The sequence below is a fragment of the Saccostrea echinata genome, unplaced genomic scaffold (genome assembly GCF_033153115.1).
Source record: "Saccostrea echinata isolate AGI-Se365-2 ecotype Australia unplaced genomic scaffold, CSIRO_AGI_Sech_v1 ptg000001l, whole genome shotgun sequence".
Taxonomy (NCBI): Eukaryota; Metazoa; Mollusca; class Bivalvia; order Ostreida; family Ostreidae; genus Saccostrea; species Saccostrea echinata.
The window spans coordinates 50,324,038-50,342,517 of NW_026889750.1; the positions used below are offsets into that span (position 1 = coordinate 50,324,038).

Below are 18,480 nucleotides of genomic sequence, written 5' to 3' on the forward strand. Positions count from 1 at the left end.
ATTGACCTCAGTTTTAAAATAAATGACAGTAAATGTAACTCTTTAAAGGTACATGTACCAATTTTCATGTTAACGGAAAACAAAGTTGAATTAACCACATCAATAAATTGACCGTCAGTGTGTGTTTTTCCCCGAGGGTGGAAGTGGAGGTTTTTGTACTTTCAATTATGTTTTTTTTTTCTTACCAGAAATATCACTTTTTCAAATAGTTCTTCCCGATTTTTATTCTATCCATGCATGGGACTAACACTGCAGTCCTTTACGGACAATTTCAACCAAAATTACCCGACATTAACATTTTCAGTTGAAACCCATTAAAGAAACAATAGCGTAATCAAACGGTAGCTTGTCGAATAGCTAAAAAATCAATGCTCAAGTGAGCATAAAATGGCTCAAGAAATGTGTTATATGTGATCATATCAATAGCAAGGATACCGGTATATAGCAGCTATACAGCTATAGGTGCATCAAATCCTATTGGTCTGTTAAGAGTGAAGGCAGTAAGCGCTGACTTAGGTGTTGTTCGGTAACTACCGGCCTGTAGGACTGCCTTGGCTCGCTCTTACTGTCTTAATAGACCGTCACAACATTTCAATCAATGTGGCGGCTCAGGAGATCGCAGAATTTGATTTGTCATTTAATCAAGTCTACCATATGCCAAATTCCTGTCATAAAATCGATGCTTTATACCCTCTAAATCTGTGACTTTCTCAAGCGAAGATCAAGCCAGGCCTAAACCCATCGCTCTCAAACGAAAATGACAGACTTTGTCTCCCAAAGTGTTATTTGATAAATGGGTATTTTGAATTGGAGTCGTATGATTTACTATCTTGTAATGCAAATAGCTGAACACGAAATTTTTTTTTTGAATATCAGCCAAATTCAATAGGGCACTGAAGACCGTAAGGGAAAGAAGTCTGCTAAAGTACATACTATGCTTCATAACAACTGCCGACTATACTTCTATACACTTCAGTAATCCGAGATGTTTACGTTATTTTCACTTTCACTAAAGAATAAATATTAAAAGCCACTGAATCTTTTATATAAAGATTGAGACCTGGTGTAACAAGACTTAGTTCTTGTCATTACCATTTTCTTTAGAAGACGTATACACAGTTGAAGTATTTAATAGTCTTCGGAGTATGCACTTCCTCTCTCTTGTGATTGGTAGAAAATACATGATGTGAAAATTTTCAATTATTTCATTGGTTGAAATGCTGTCCAGGGCTAGGATAATTTTCTGGTGATCTTATTTTCGCATTACTTAACAATTTTTGAAGATTTTCAATCCTAAAAAATCTCGATAAAACGAACAAAAGAAAATAGGAATAAATGAAACTGACACTTCGATTTTCTATATCAATTGCTGAAAAGTATTCCTTATTTTTTCATGGTGAACAGAAATGTTCTTTATTGCATGCGAACATTAAAATTTGTACGTATTCTTTTTTTTCTTTGAGCTGTCTTTCATATGGTAGGGGTAATGTCTGTTTAAAAAAAGATAAATACAATTAAAGCCAAGAACTACCCCCACAAGTGATTCAGTACAGCCTATAGGTGTATGTCAGTTTACCGGTTAAGGTCGTTAATAAAGTCGGCAAATCTTTCTGGAAAAAAAACTATACTTGTCTCTCTCTGCGCAACTCACACGAGACAGTAAATAAAGTTTGTACCCATTTTGCAGTGACGGGCAATCCCGCCTGCTGAAGAACTGTTTCCGTAATTAGCCTTGCTCATAGTAAAGTTCGAGAGGTTTTCCAATCACTGGGGGGGGGGGGGGATGATACTGTAGACAGGCACTGTATCTAAAATAGGACAATGAAGTCTGGACCTTTTAAAATGCTACTATATGTAGATGAAAATATACAAATTTGACCATTTTAAATAAATTTAGAGTTTAAGTTTCTCCGGCTATAAGCACGGACCTAGAAGAGGGGGGGGGGGGGAGGAATTTAACAAATCAGTAGATCTTTAGTCATAATCACATTCAGAAAGATTACATGATCTCGTTCATGTTCAGGAATAAGGAAGACTTTTAATGATGTGTATTTTTAATGTAAAGAAGGTTTTCAAAGCATGAGAACTTTTAAATGTATAGACCAACTTATTCTGACCTTAGATAATGACGTCCGGAAATAAGGACCACGATTGTCATACATGTATTTTGTTTATTATAATTATTATGCAAGAATGTTTGACTCTTTTATCTTAATGGTTAATTTTAACTATTAAAAAAAAAAATAACGGGTTTTCATGATCAATCAAGCCCATCCCTGGGACCAGAATCCGGAATCTAGAGAATATGAATTTTATCATATAAGAGTGCTAACTGCACATCATAATCATGCAGTTTCCCTGCTACTTTCTATCCACGTCATCCACAGAGGCTGCATACCAAAATTAGTTGATGTTAGTTCGGACTTGTTCAAATTCAAACGTTTACGAACAACCACAGACGACGTACATCAACAGTTGAACCGTCAAGGTAGCTCAATAGGTTGACCGCTCGCTCCGTGATCGAAAGGTCGTGTATTCGAATCACGGCCGCGACTGACCTAAGTCGATAAAAAATAGGTAGCAACTGTTCCTTCGCCAAGCCCTTGGCACTTTGAAGTGAAAGTTGCGGGTCATTCGGATGAGATTTGAAAAACCGAGGCCCCGTGTCACGGTAGGCGTTAGTACGATAAAGAACCTTCACTGCTCAATGGTCCTGAGTGCTGAGAATAGGTCTAAAGTTGAATCCCTTCACTGATATATGGTGACCTCTCTATATGAATGAAAAAATATCAGCGACGTAAAACAAGATACATTCAATCAGTCAATCAAAGGTTGAAAGCCCAGGACAAAAGTCACCTGAGCGACTCGTGTGACCTAGGAAGTGTCATTGTAGTATAAAACGTATCGAAATTTCAAACATCATAGCTTGCTAATCGCACCTGCTTTGAGAAACGTAACAACAATATAGGACTAGTCACTGAAGCTACGTGAACGCTTTAAGAATATTCCTTTAAGATCGAAGTAATCAGGAAGCGTTAACACTAGGACACAGTAACATACATTTTTATCATTTTCGCTGAACATCGATTTTCGTTGTTTTCGTGGTTCAGTCAGACAGCGAAATTATGTGATCATCGAACTACATCTATTACCCATAGTCATCTGCGTCTACGTACGCGCACAGGGACGAGATTGAATTGGTTACAAACGAACTCTGGGGGAAGTTTACATAATGTCGAAACCCTCAAAACGAATAATCTCTTTTCCTCCCATGTTAAATAAGTAGCAAATTAACAAAGTTGCCTTTTACAAATGAAAAATGAGGCCCACTCCCACTTCAGATATCCATGGAAAACTTGCTTGCAATAGTCCTTGATAATTTTCTTTAGTCCATTAACATGAAAATGATTCGAAAAAATGCTAGAAGCCTGACTGCAAGTAGACTGTCGGTCACGTTTAAGGTGACTTTTGCCGGATGTCCCGGATGGAATTAACTGTAATAGCCACATGACTACTCTCCACACTCAAAGCAACTTTGTTATAATGTACTGACGTATGCCCTGTAGAATATGTTATTTTTAATTTTTTACTCGTTAACTGAGTATTTTTTAAAAACATTTCACCCTCAAAATCTGGATATACATGGTGTTGCAAAAAAGAAACAAAACTGCACTCTCTTTCTAGTAAGTGCAGACGTCAGACTTTTGTGACGAAACAAAGGTTTCATATATCTCTCTACGAGGATCAATCTGTGAAGGATATTTTACGTATATCTGTCTATTTACTTCTCTCATTTACATCTCCTATACGCTATGATTGGTTGTGATGTGAAAGACATTTTTATTGTCTTTTCTCATTTTCAGCGTCAGCTTTCTTACAAGTATTTAAATTCATTGACACGTTTTCCCCGTTAAACGGGCACCTTCCTAGCCAATGAGTGAGTCGGATTCACAAGGGCATCTTGGGACAGCCTGGAAGCTGTAGATTTTGTTTGATCAGCGATTTGTATTGATTGGCCCTCAATGTTCACCTAAGTCATTAAGTTGTCTTATTAACTGCAGAAGGAAAAAATAGAGAATACAAGCGCACAGAGAGTCTTTGACGCCACCCAGAAGAGGTTGTATGCATGAAATGAGAAAAAATCGCATTAATAGAAATTGGTCCAATAGAAGTGTTTCCAATGAAACAAGACAGTAAACAGAGGAATTTGTATAGAAATCGACTTTATCGTGAATCAGGATACTGGAAATAAGAATACGGAATATTAGAAAGATAAACTCTTTAAAAAATGTAAATGAATAGAATCCGTAAAGGACTTAATATCGTCGTCTCTTTGAGATGACACTATGACCTCTAAACTATTTAAGCATCACATGTTTATATAACTTTTCTATGTAAAATTGTGTGTAAGATTAGCGTAGCAACTTAAGAAAAAAAATTATTCAAATCTATATCGTTAGTAGCTTAAAGTAAAAGTACGCAATTTACGTATTCTATGTTTTCATTAAATATGCACTGATATGATGCCTTTGTGTACAAAATTTAGTCTATAAATAAAGTCTTCACACAAATATAAAGTACTTCTAGCACCCAATTATATTGACATAGCTACAGACTTTATTACATCGGAACTTGATCAAAGGTAATCCGCTGTCCGTCTTCTCTGTCTGTCTGTCTGTTAACACTTCTAATTCTTCTTTAGAACCACTGGAACGTTTCCAACAAAACTTGTCAGAAAATATCCTTGGGTGTTCGTGGGGGATTTAGGTTTGTTCAAATGAAGAATTGTGCTCCTTTTTAAGTGGTGCCACCCTACCCTGGGGGCCACGAGTTGAATAATCTTGCATCTACACTCAGTAAAAAAGCTTTCACTAAGTTTTGTCTTGTATATAGTTCAGTATGTGGTTCTTGAGAAGAAGGCTTTGAATGACCTCATTCTATCTCTCGCTATATAGTTTGTATCTCCCCTGGGAAGGAATAAATGTTTTACATAAAAAATTATATAGTGAGAAAGCCATTAAAAATATTCTTAAAAGAACATAGATATACAGTTAAATATACATAAATACATGATCCCCATGTTGTGGCGATTCAATAATTTCGGCCTACGGACCTAGAACGGGGCTACAATAAGGGTCAAAGTTTGACACAGGAGAAAATTTTATTTTATTTTTCTTCAGAACAGAAGAGCTGCAATTTTTTATAATATTACACAGAATTATCCATGTTCTGAAGATTTAACATATTTTTTTTCAAAAATGGCCATTAGGTCTAGAATATTACCACAATAGGCAGTGTGCAGTGTTGCGGACAAAGAAGTGTTTAAAAAAAAATGTATATATCTTTCAGAATAAGTCATAACGAAATACAAACAAAATTAAGGTTGGTACAATTATGATCCCTTGACCTAGGATGGGGCCACAAAAGCGGTTTGGTTCAAATTTAAAATTATAATAAAATAGTTAAAAATCATTCAAATCTTCTCAAGAACAAAAAGACCCCCATGTGGTAATCATGGTCCCCTGATCTAGGATGGGGTCTCAAGTGGGGGGGGGGGTTCCATCTGGAATTTGAAGGGAAATATCTTTCGAATAAATTGAATCATCTTCTAAATAAGGGTTGCAATTCCTCATACTGATATTCAGTCATCTCAGTATGGTAAAGATTTAAGTTTGTTTATGTCATGGCCTAACATGGGGCCACAGAAGGGGTTAGATTTTGATATTGGAGTGCTGAAATTATTAAAATCATGAATTTTAAGGTAACTTCAAGGGGTCTCATTTACCTACATATTTATTAGATAGGTCAGGTGACTCAGTTGAGCGTTGCAGCCCTTGGGCCTCCTGTATTTTTGTTTCACGATATAGCACACGAAATTCGACCTTTGTGATAAGTCCCACACCACACTGAAGTTTCTAAACGAAGCGTCCATGAAACGCAACACAAAAGAAAGATGTGGCACATGTCAAACAAAAATCAATATAGAAACAGTTTAATGTTGATAATTATACCTCATGTAAAAGTACCCATCAAGTCTGAGAATTTTATCTGTGTGCAAAACCGTCACATAAAGTTAAATGTTTGGCTTTTCATAAAACGTGTGATAAAGCTTCGTTTCGATTAATCTTTCACGTCGACGTTGTTGTCCAAAGCAAGTACAAATTAAACAAAATGGAGAATACAGAACAGCATTTCGGACGGTCTTAAAGAACAATATCTGTTACAGTTGAATATTCGAAAGTATTGCTGTTTTTGTTTAAGCAGTGAAACAGTTTTCCAACACATAATGCTTTGATCAAACTATGCACAGATGAATTTTTCTTAAAAATTCAAATCAGGCTCAAATAACGATAGGCTCGGGTAATTTATTCATTCTAATAAGTTAGATAGAATTTTCTTCAAATTGCATGTATACTAAAATACATGTAATACTGTAATATTTTCGCCAAGCTCGGTTTCAATAAACGATTTTGTCAACTTATGTTCAACTAATGCCTATGACATATTGCGGTATATCAATTCTTTAAAATAATTCTATTGACCAGTTAAACTTTTTAAGAGTGATTTAATCAGATTTTTCTGTCCTATTCCTAATACCTAATGACTCCACTGGAAAGCTCAGGTAACATCAGGTACAGATGTTTTCTGGGAAACTTTACAAGAGGAGCTTGAAGTGAGAGATAGCTACCAGTGATAATTCACTGAATGGCAGCCACACTTCAGTCGCAATTCAGTCACATTTCAGTTACCATTCAGCGGACATATTTCAGTTATTTGGTGGCTTTTTCACGCCAATTCGGTGACCATTCAATTATCTTTTGGTAGTCTTAAAGAATCTTTCTGTGGTCTTTCACTGGTGCATGTATATATGTTAACTTTTATGAACCATTCAGTAACATTATACATATCTTCAAAGGTATTTCTGTTAATCTTATTTTTGGAAGAATATTGAGGTAGAATTTGCCACGATGATAAATTTAATTGTACCTTTGTACAACAACACATTTTTTAATTATATTTTGATTTATTAATGGCAATTCGCAAGGGTGTTAAATTATGGAATTTCTATAGGAATTAACAATATTTCGCTTCATATCATTTTAATGATATTCCTACATGTAAACCGTCATTCTTACAATCCTTTGCATGTAAGTTAAAGGTTTTTTTTAAAATCATACTGTTCCTGGTCAAGAGCATGTTGACAACATGAGGAATGTTATAATTAATCTTTAATTGATTTTACCATTTTTGGAAATTAAAACAAAAATGAAGACATAAGTATCATGAGATTGACAAGTGGATAACATTAGAAACTGATGGCTTTTGATTGTTGAAGTATTAGATAAGGTTTTTTAGCCCTCATAGGATCACGAGACGATAGGGATTTAAACAGACAAAATTAAGGTTGTTGAGTTGCATCTCCTACAGGGTAAAACTTTATGTGATGCACTAGATATACGTAGTAAGCTCTGTAATCTCTTTCCCCAGTGATTACAATTTAAATCTAATTCAAATTATACCGCACCTAGAGTAAAGTGGCAATGGCTGATAATGATGTGATGTACCAAAGATTATCAGAGATCCAGCTACAAGCAGCATGATCTCGCTGCTACAGGTGGTACGCCTTATGTAAATTGTTTTAATGTATAATTTACATATCCTGCCATAGTATGATGATAAATATTATCAAACAATCGGTTTTAAAATATTGAATCCAAGAGATCTTAAGATCAGAATGGGTTATCGTGTCTTAAGTGATCATTGACGTAATTTGAACAAGGAATTGGTACGTTTTTAAGGCTTCAAAGTTCACAAAATTCATCTTGCCATAAATAAGCATGAAATAAAAAATGCAGAGATTTCTTTCTTATTTAATATGTTATATTCATTCATTTGCAAATCGAATTTATGGAAAAGAAGCATAAATATCCAATCACTAGTGTAACCAAACTGTACAATATTGATGATAAAGCACCAATTAGTAAATAAAAGATATATACAGAGTCAAGTCAGTTTTTTTTTTTTTTGGTTCCAGTATTACATGTGCACGTGAAAAACCTTCAAAACAAATTACACATAATCCCTGTAATGCTGATAATGCAATCGTGAAATTCATTGCACCAAAATGCATCTTCCTCCTATGAAATACATCTAACAACAAAAGCATATGTTGTCTTACCACCGCTCAAAAGACCACCAAAATCAAAACAACAATAAAGAGCACGTAAACAAAACAACAATACAATGATAAGAGGGCCACTACAGTGCTCCAGGGTAAATTGAAAGGTAGCTGAGTAAATAAACACGATATGGTTTCAATTTACGGGCTGGAGGTGCATTGATGCACGTGCATTTTTGCATTAAGGTCGCGGGGATTGAGAAGGTGTTAATATGCCGTCTGCTTCTAATAATCGCCTCCAATAATTACATGAGATATCAACTCATAATATTGTTTGTAGGGAAAATGTTTGATCCAGATAAACTGCCGACTTTTCCCTCCTACAGAACAATTAATTTTATAAGCCAAGTTTTTCTTAGGGTTATTCAGAGATCCTCAAATACAAAAGATCTTAACAATGAAGTGCCATTTTTATTCTGTTCTTGTAGATTTCTGACCTAGAAACTCCATTAAATGAGGCATTTTTTCCCTTTTCTTTTGGAACTCATTAAGACAAAAGTCATGCATAAATTTTCGATATTCGATTGCCTTCAATCGATAGCTCGTTAACAAGCATGTCAAATCGACAGACTTTGTCTGGGGAAAACACAGGGGGTTGTAATTGTCCGTTGTTGATCAGATGGTACTTAAGCAATTACATGTGTACATGCAAGTCCACTACCTCAGCTCCATATTCATCAATGCGTCATATTCTATATTTAATTCAAAAACCTATTAAATAAATCTAATTTCTATAAGTTATTATAGTTCAAAAAGAACAAATGCTGTAATTTTTAAAATAAAAAAGTTAATGTAACAAAACTTTGGTAAGAGAAATATATAACTTACTTTTCTCTTTGTTGAAAAGAAGGTGTTTCCTTAGCGGCGGAAACAGGCGGTAAATGATCATGCGAAACATGCGTCCACTTTTACTAGTACCTGTATCTCCACACATAAGAACTAAACAAAATATATCAATGAACGTTCAAGTTATTCCGCAATCATTTCAGCAACAGGTAGTTCCAAAAACTGACGACCTTTGGATCACAGGAATTCCCAACACGACAAACGCAGTTAATCAGAAATAGGACTAGATACAATTCTTATTTTATGCTTTTTTCTTAATCAATAGAATGGGACGCACTGTTTGCAGACTTCTTCATTTTCGTGGCAATCGGAATTCAGCCAATAACTTTCAAATTATGAAACAGGAACGTCACACGGAAAAGGATCCGAGAAGAAAAGGGCGGGAAATGAATCGAGAGATTCCAAGACACACCGAATGCTCTCAGAAAGTGGTCGCTTTAAACCGTACAAAAGAGCTCTAGATGCTATGCGCCAAGTCTTGAAGGCAAACTATGGTATGGGTTTTGTGAGGAGATCGCATGCGAGGCTACGATGATCTGATATAACTCGCTGTTTCGCCAAATCCTCGCTAAAGTCCATACGATAGTATATGTAGAAACGCATCAGCGGTATAAACAGTTGGTCGTCGAGTCCAGTAGGGGCTACAAAACGATCATCAGACATAATTAAGCCTTATTATTTCCTATACTATCTTTTATTGGGATGGAGTCTGTATGAATATTTAATTAATGTTGTATTCATTCACGCTACATAACACTGAAATATGTTCCAGTAAGGCCCCTGTACACAATCCTGATTAAAATGTGTCTAATTATCTAATGCTACCTCTCCTTGACCCCAAACAAGCTTCACGAACACGCTCATACATGTACATGATATAATACTCTTCACTTTTTGGAAAACATGTTTTTTTTATGAGAATCAATTTGAAAATTAAAAATTTACTCAGACAACCATTGAACAACTCCTTTCAAAATCATTACTTAAAAGACAAAAGCAAATTTGCTTAACCAAAATCAAGAAACACAGTTGCCAGCAAACCAAAGAAACTATTGAGTGCCTTACTTGCTAAGACTTTCATTTAAGACGTATCAGACCTGTTGAATTGTAATAAATTAGGCACATACAACCAAAAACCGTAAAATTCCGTAAAGGACAAAATTACAAAAAGAGACAGCATTCTTATCATTTATCGAATCCTCGTTCATCAGTATTCAAGTTATTCTTGTACAGTGTGTGAATAGCTCATAAAATCAATGGAAGTCATTGTCTGGACATCACACATTATCGTTATAACGAACGAAACATCCCCAAAACCCCAGGCACAGGAACAAGCTGTCATTATTCCAAATTTAACAAAGTAATTGCATTTCTCATGAAATGAACGTTTACTTAACAAAAATTTGACTGGATTCGTAAAATGAAGACGGTCCTCGGCTTAGAATGTTAAGGTTCATAAACCCTCTGTTCAATCAAATGAATTGCCTGCCTAACGCTCACGATTTTCCAAAAGAAAAATATTCTATAAGTAAAATGCATCCAATTTTAGAATAGCTTGCAGGCCAAAATTGGACAAAAAGGCAATTAAACTTGACAAATTTATAAAAAGAATAAGAGTTATCTCTCTTATCAGAGTATCATTGAACCTTAAATATGAAGCTGGATTTTATACCTACACAAAAGTCCTCAAGATCTAACATGCAGTCATGTTTTCTCTAGTACAAGCTACTGATCTTAACTAAAATGTCATTCTTCTCTTTCAATGATCTGGATTCTTTTCAAAAAATTTTAATCAGATCTATGAAGACAAATTTGTTAAATGCATATATGAACTTTTCATGTGTCTGTTTTTTAGCTATCGACTCCAATTATAATTTCGTGTTTCTTTTTAGTTGGTGGTGGGATATATATATTTCTGGGAACAGAAGTCACACCTTTGTAACCGTGACCTTTAACAACTATAAGTAGTAAATCATTCCTCACGTCTCTAACTCAATGTGCAGATTATAACATCAATACCTTAGCCACATTATCGTTATATTAGGTTATGAAACCAACATTCTATATTTGGCAACAATGGTGATTCCCCTTTACTCCTTATCCTCAAAAGAAATTCAATCGAACGTTAGGACAATACGGTGCTGCTCACGCATCCAAGCACAAATTATTATGAAGGTAGTGCATGGAAACCAAAATTAATGTATATATTCATTAACAATTTTTTTTAATGTTTCAGCGCATTTTCAATATTTGATTAAAGGTTGTCGCTTTTTTGGTCAAGAGGGTTGTACCTATTATCTAGACTCATTATAAATCCCTCTTCTCTTCCTAATTTTTCTAACAGGCTATATATCTGCAAGGTCCCTGATATATAGGGAAGAATTAAATTTAAAGCATTGCCACAAAAAAAAAAAAAAAAAGAATCACATGAAAGTTATTCGAGGGAAATTTTAGAAGAGGGCTTATTACTTAGAATGTATGTGATACTCAAATGTAAATTAAATGGACGATTGTTTAAAGATTAAAATGCATTTTCAAACGTAGCTGTAAGGCTACGGAGGTATGAAAATGCTTCGTAGTCCATTAAGGTTTGCAACCTGAATGCCCAAAGGGTAAAGAACATATTTTTCTTTTTCCAAATATATTATAAACTTACCCTACTTAAGAACCTGAGTTTATGATCCAGGTATAACAAAAACAAGTAAATTCATTAAAACATAATAAACATTCAATTCCGGTAAGCTAAAAAAAAAACTAATGATGCCTAGTCCTAGACTAATAATGATCTGATGCCAAATAAAATGTATTTTATTCTATGCCTTTGAAAATATGTAAATATATATGAATTTTTGTTCAGGGTAACTATCATTTTACTAACGAGAGATGGTTCAGATTACTTTATACTACTGGAATTAGATATAAAACTCTAACATCTACTGATTCCGTTATTCCACAGTCCAGACAATCCAAACATCCTCCTAGATCAATATCAGTAATTGGTCCTATATCAATGATGGAGATCTCTTGAGAGAACATTTTGGCAAAGGAACACCTATATAAAACAAGCAGAAAAGATGAAGACTTGTTTTTTTCCCATTTCAAGTGCTAGTTTGTAAAACATATTGATTAATGTTGAACCTCGAGAAATTCATTTTTAACTTTTTTTGGGGAGGTGGGTGGGTAGGGGGGTTAAGCATAGTCATTTTTAAGACGGGCCAGATGACTTCGTGTAGTAGTTGTAAAAATCTTAAAACCGGAAGCCACAAGGGTAGCGCCTCAATTGAATCAGATTGCAGAAATTGCTCGTTAAAAGACAGCAATTCCAAATCAAAGAAAAAGAGTAATATGTTTAATTTTTTTTCCAAATGATGGTAATTGCAAAATGTGAAAATTTGATCTTTTGAAAATCACCAATTTTTGCCTCTACGTTTGTATATTTCCAGGTTAATTCGGAACTTATTTAAATGAATTATAGTCTAATTTCTCATAACTATGAATTTGATATTTCGTTACAACGTGTGAAATTTTAGATTTTTGATTTTTTTTTTTTAAAAAGTTATTCATATACAAAATGTAAGTGTTATAACTATGAAAATCTGCAATAGTTGTGAACTTTATGAAATCTGAATGAAATCATCAATTTTGCCCCATATTTCAGTACTGCTTCAGTACTTTGATTTTATTCGAATAGTTCAATTACACGAGGAAGGCATTCTTTAAAAGCTGGGCATTTTCTGCTAATCGATTGACAACCGTAAGAAATCGAGAAAAACGGTCATAAAATATATCAAGCTGCCCATAGGGATTAGTTCAACAGGAGATAACGTATAAATTCAGGAAAAGTGAAAAAAGCGAATTAATGTAGAGTTCTTATTTAAATCCTTCATTTATCTGCAGACAGGACACAGAGACAATATCATAACTCATCAGAACCACAAAGAAATTAGAAATACACCATAATAGAATGAGTCTGGAGAAGGGAATTGACTTAAATCTCTTTTATTTTAAAACTGAAAAATAATTCTTTTTGGACATTCATTGAGTACTGCACCGAAGGAAGAGTTTAACTGTAGAGAGCATCTCGATCAATGACGGCTGTAGTGTTATGTTCAGTCAACATTGCAACAAGATTATTCACTTACACAACAATTAGAAAAAATTCAGAGTACTTAACAAGGTCGTGTTATTGTTTATGAAATGTTTACTAGTTTTACTGTGGAACGTTAATGAAGAACAAAGTTAACATCCTAAAGATTTTTTTGCATATAAGTACAGCAAATTTCAAACAAGGATACAGAAGCATGTAATCAGGTAGATAGATCACCCGTCAACAAACAAGGTTACAGAAGCCCAGGCATGTTATCAGGTACATAAATCACACGTCAACAAACAAGGCTACAGAAGCCCAGGTATGTAATCAGGTACACAGATCACCTGTCAACAAACAAGGCTAAAGAAGCCCAGGTATGTAATCAGGTACATAGATCACCCGTCAATAAACAAGGCTACAGAAGCCCAGGCATGTAATTAGGTACACAGAACACCCGTCAACAAACAAGACTAGAGAAGCCCAGGTATGTAATCAGGTACACAGATCACCTGTCAACAAACAAGGCTAAAGAAGCCCAGGCATGTAATCAGGTACATAGATCACCCGTCAACAAACAAGGCTACAGAAGCCCGGTACACAGATCACCCGTCAACAAACAAGGCTAAAGAAGTCCAGGCATGTAATCAGGTACATAGATCACCCATCAACAAACAAGACTAAAGAACCCCAGGCATGTAATCAGGTACATAGATCACCCATCAACAAACAAGGCTAAAGAAGCCCAGGCATGTAATCAGGTACACAGATCACCCGTCAACAAACAAGGCTACGGAAGCCCAGGCATGTAATCAGGTACACAGATTATCCGTCAACAAACAAGGCTACGGAGGCCCAGGCATGTAATGAGGTACACAGATCACCCATCAACAAACAAGGCTAAAGAAGCCCAGGTATGTAATCAGGTACATAGATCACCCGTCAACAAACAAGGCTACAGAAGCCCAGGTATGTAATCAGGTACATAGATCATCCGTCAACAAACAAGGCTACAGAAGCCCAGGTATGTAATCAGGTACACAGATCATCCGTCAACAAACAAGGCTACAGAAGCCCAGGCATGTAATCAGGTACACAGATCACCCGTCAACAAACAAGGCTAAAGAAGCCCAGGCATGTAGTCAGGTACATAGATCACCCGTCAACAAACAAGGCTACAGAAGCCCAGGCATGTAATCAGGTACACAGATCACCCGTCAACAAACAAGGCTACAAAAGCCCAGGTATGTAATCAGGTACACAGATCATCCGTCAACAAACAAGGCTACAGAAGCCCAGGCATGTAATCAGGTACACAGATCACCCGTCAACAAACAAGGCTAAAGAAGCCCAGACATGTAATCAGGTACATAGATCACCCGTCAACAAACAAGGCTACAGAAGCCCAGGCATGTAATTAGGTACACAGATCATCCGTCAACAAACAAGGCTAAAGAAGCCCAGGCATGTAATCAGGTACACAGATCACCCATCAACAAACACGGCTAAAGAAGCCCAGGTATGTAATCAGGTACACAGATCATCCGTCAACAAACAAGGCTACAGAAGCCCAGGCATGTAATCAGGTACACAGATCACCCGTCAACAAACAAGGCTAAAGAAGCCCAGACACGTAATCAGGTACATAGATCACCCGTCAACAAACAAGGTTACAGAAGCCCAGGCATGTAATCAGGTACATAGATCACCCATCAACAAACAAGGCTACAGAAGCCCAGGCATGTAATCAGGAACATAGATCACCCATCAACAAACAAGGCTACAGAAGCCCAGGCATGTAATCAGGTACACAGATCACCCATCAACAAACAAGGCTAAAGAAACCCAGGCATGTAATCAGGTACACAGATCATCCGTCAACAAACAAGGCTAAAGAAGCCCAGGCATGTAATCAGGTACACAGATCACCCGTCAACAAACAAGGCTACAGAAGCTAGGCATGTAATCAGGTACAAAAAAAAAAAAGACTACGGAAGCCCAGGCATATAATCAGGTACACAGATTATCCGTCAACAAACAAGGCTACAGAAGCCCAGGCATGTAATCAGGTATGCAGATCACCCGTCAACAAACAAGGCTAAAGAAGCCCAGGCATGTAATCAGGTACACAGATCACCCGTCAACAAACAAGGCTAAAGAAGCCCAGGCATGTAATCAGGTACAAAGATCACCCATCAACAAACAAGGCTACAGAAGCCCAGGCATGTAATCAGGTACATAGATCACCCATCAACAAACAAGGCTACAGAAGCCCAGACATGTAATCAGGTACATAGATCACCCATCAACAAACAAGGCTACAGAAGCCTAGGCATGTAATCAGGTACAAAAAAAAAAAAACAAGACTACGGAAGTCCAGGCATGTATTCAGGTACACAGATCACCCGTCAACAAACAAGAGAACTCAGGTTTGACTGTATCTATTGTGAACTTGTTCATCAAACAACCAATGTCAAACGCTTATTAACTATAACAGTGGTGATGCAATGGCAAGTTAAAGACAATTTTCATAAGAAAAAGTACCGTTTAATTTGAGACAAAGAACCAAAGGTTTAGGAAGCTTTCATTGAGTTCACATATCAACTGGCAACAAGTATTGAAATCTAGCTTGACTGTACAGTATTTACTTAGTAAAATTAAACCTTCGATAAATAGCGAAAACAAGTTTGTATCTACACTGACTACAGAAAAAACAACTTTCCAAAAGTGAGGAAACTCTAAAAATGTAGTAGCTTAACTGTATCTACAGAGAACAAATAGCACAAATAGCGAAACTCTATAACTTAACTGTTTACATAAAGTACAAAAAAAAAAAAACTCTACACAAATAGCGACACCTAATTTGACGGTTTCTATAAAGCAGTGAAACCTTCCACCAATAGCGACACCCTAATTTGACGGTTTTTATAAAGCAGTGAAACCTTTCACAAATAGCGAAACCCTAACTTAATTGTTGCTATACAGCAAATAAACCTTTCATGAATAGCGAAAAACCCTAACTTGACTGTTTCTATGACTTGACTGTTTCTATTAAATACAAATAAACCTTCCACAAATAGTGAAACCCAAGTTTGTATCTTAGCCAACTTCAGAACGATCAAACTTCAATGAGAAACAAAACCAATGCTAAATGTATCTGCAATGCCTGAACCTTGCACAAGTTACAACAAAATATGTTAGTGAATGGCAGCTCAACGCCAATGTTATAGTTTTTCAAATGTAGGTCAAACTCCAAAGTCAAGGTGTAAGCGTTAAAAAATGATGATATCCAAAGAAAGGTCTTGTCACAAGGAATACACCTGTGAAATATAATAGCCCTAGTATCAACCATTCTGAAAATATGGCCAAGGTAAACGTTTTAAAAAAAAAACGTAGGTTATATTCCAAGGCCAACGTCATGAGGTAAAAAAAATGGAACCAAAGAAAAGGTCTTGTCACAAGGGATGCATAAGTGAAATGTGAAAGCCCAGGCAGAAACTGTTCAAGTTATAGGCAAGACAAAGTTTTTCAAAAGTAGGTCAACCTCAAAGTTTAAGATCATGAGGTAAAATAATGTTAATTGGTACCCAAGGAAAGGTCTTGTCACAAGGATTACACATGTGATATATGAAAGCCCTAGCACCCAACGTTCAAAAGCCAAGGTTAAAGTTTTTCAAAAGTAGGTCAACCTCAAAGTTTAAGATCATGAGGTAAAATAATGTTAATTGGTACCCAAAGAAAGGTCTTGTCACAAGGATTACACATGTGATATATGAAAGCCCTAGCACCCAACGTTCAAAAGCCAAGGTTAAAGTTTTTCAAAAGTAGGTCAACCTCAAAGTTTAAGATCATGAGGTAAAATAATGTTAATTGGTACCCAAGGAAAGGTCTTGTCACAAGGATTACACATGTGATATATGAAAGCCCTAGCACCCAACGTTCAAAAGCCAAGGTTAAAGTTTTTCAAAAGTAGGTCAACCTCAAAGTTTAAGATCATGAGGTAAAATAATGTTAATTGGTACCCAAGGAAAGGTCTTGTCACAAGGATTACACATGTGATATATGAAAGCCCTAGCACCCAACGTTCAAAAGCCAAGGTTAAAGTTTTTCAAAAGTAGGTCAAGTTCAAAGGTAAAAAAAAATTGGTACCCAAAGAAAGATCTGCACACATGGAATATAAAAGTGAAATATTAAAGACCTAGCTGCAATCATACAATTGGTATGGCCAAGGTTTAAGTTTGGTAAATTTTTGCAGAAGTAGGTCAAACTCAGGTCGAATATTTTGGTACCCAGGTAGACGGAAGGACAGACCAAAAATTATATGCCTCCGAATCTTCGATTACAGGGGCATAAAAATTAACTTTGAATCTTTAATGACTGCGTAACGATCAACCTTCCATAAGAACAAAACTTAACTTTGATGAATCTATAATGACTGCGTAACTATCAACCTTCTATAGGATTCTATAATGACTGCGTAACTAACAACCTTCTACAACAATCTATTAACAATCTAGTTAAGAATCTATGGCTGCGTAACTATCAACCTTCTATAAGAATCTATAATGACTGCGTAACTATCAACCTTCTATAAGAATCTATAATGTCTGCGTAACTATCAACCTTCTATAAGAATCTATAATGACTGCGCAACTATCAACCTTCTATAAGAATCTATAATGACTGTGTAACTGTCAACCTTCCACAAGTATAAAAACCCAAGCTTGACTGTTTCAATACTGACCACTAAACTTTTCATAAGTAACAAAACCCAAGCTCGACTGTATATACTGACTGCATCAGGATCTAACTTCCAGAGATAACGAAACCCATGTTTGACTTAATTTACAAAGACACAGTACTTAACGTGACACGACAGTACAGATCGACAATTAACAAATGACTCATATACTCAGAAAATACACCAACCTTCCAAAAGCAAAATACAATGATTTGTATGAAATTTCTCACAAAACAACACGAAAAAGTCATTTCAAATCTCCTTTAGTCAGCAAAACACGTGCTTTCAGAATGAGTATACATAGCAATTATTGATGTTACATAAATTAACCTAACACTATTTGTTTATCAACAAAGGCCATCTACCTCAAGTCGAACAAATATCTTCATTTCTCGGTAAATTATATGGATTTCTTCGTCAGCACAGCATCGACATATTGCCCTGGCCGGATCTTTCTCCAATAGAACACGTCTGGCAGATTTTGGATCGACATATCCGAACGCACCCTAAAGCCGTAGAAGCTACCTGAGGGTGGCAGAATATTTCTATCGCTCAGATCACAGATATTGCTGATGTCAATGCATCGTAGAATTCGAGCTGCAAATGACGTAAATGGTGGGAATACTC

The 18,480-nt window shown here is 35.9% G+C and overlaps 1 protein-coding gene across 4 annotated transcripts in view; it reads right to left on the reverse strand.

The window, feature by feature from the left end:
• Positions 1 to 18,480, reverse strand: part of LOC133194065 (Kv channel-interacting protein 4-like) — a 140,362-nt gene that overhangs the window by 28,847 nt on the left and 93,035 nt on the right. Inside the window, exon 1 of one of the 4 annotated variants that reach the window (XM_061330038.1) lies at positions 9,008 to 9,490. The exons of the other annotated variants lie outside the window; for them this stretch is intronic. Coding sequence (XP_061186022.1) covers positions 9,008 to 9,113 — 106 coding nt within the window. The 5' untranslated portion in view covers positions 9,114 to 9,490. Of the gene's footprint in view, positions 1 to 9,007; positions 9,491 to 18,480 lie in introns of those variants that run through there. 4 annotated transcript variants of the gene reach the window in all.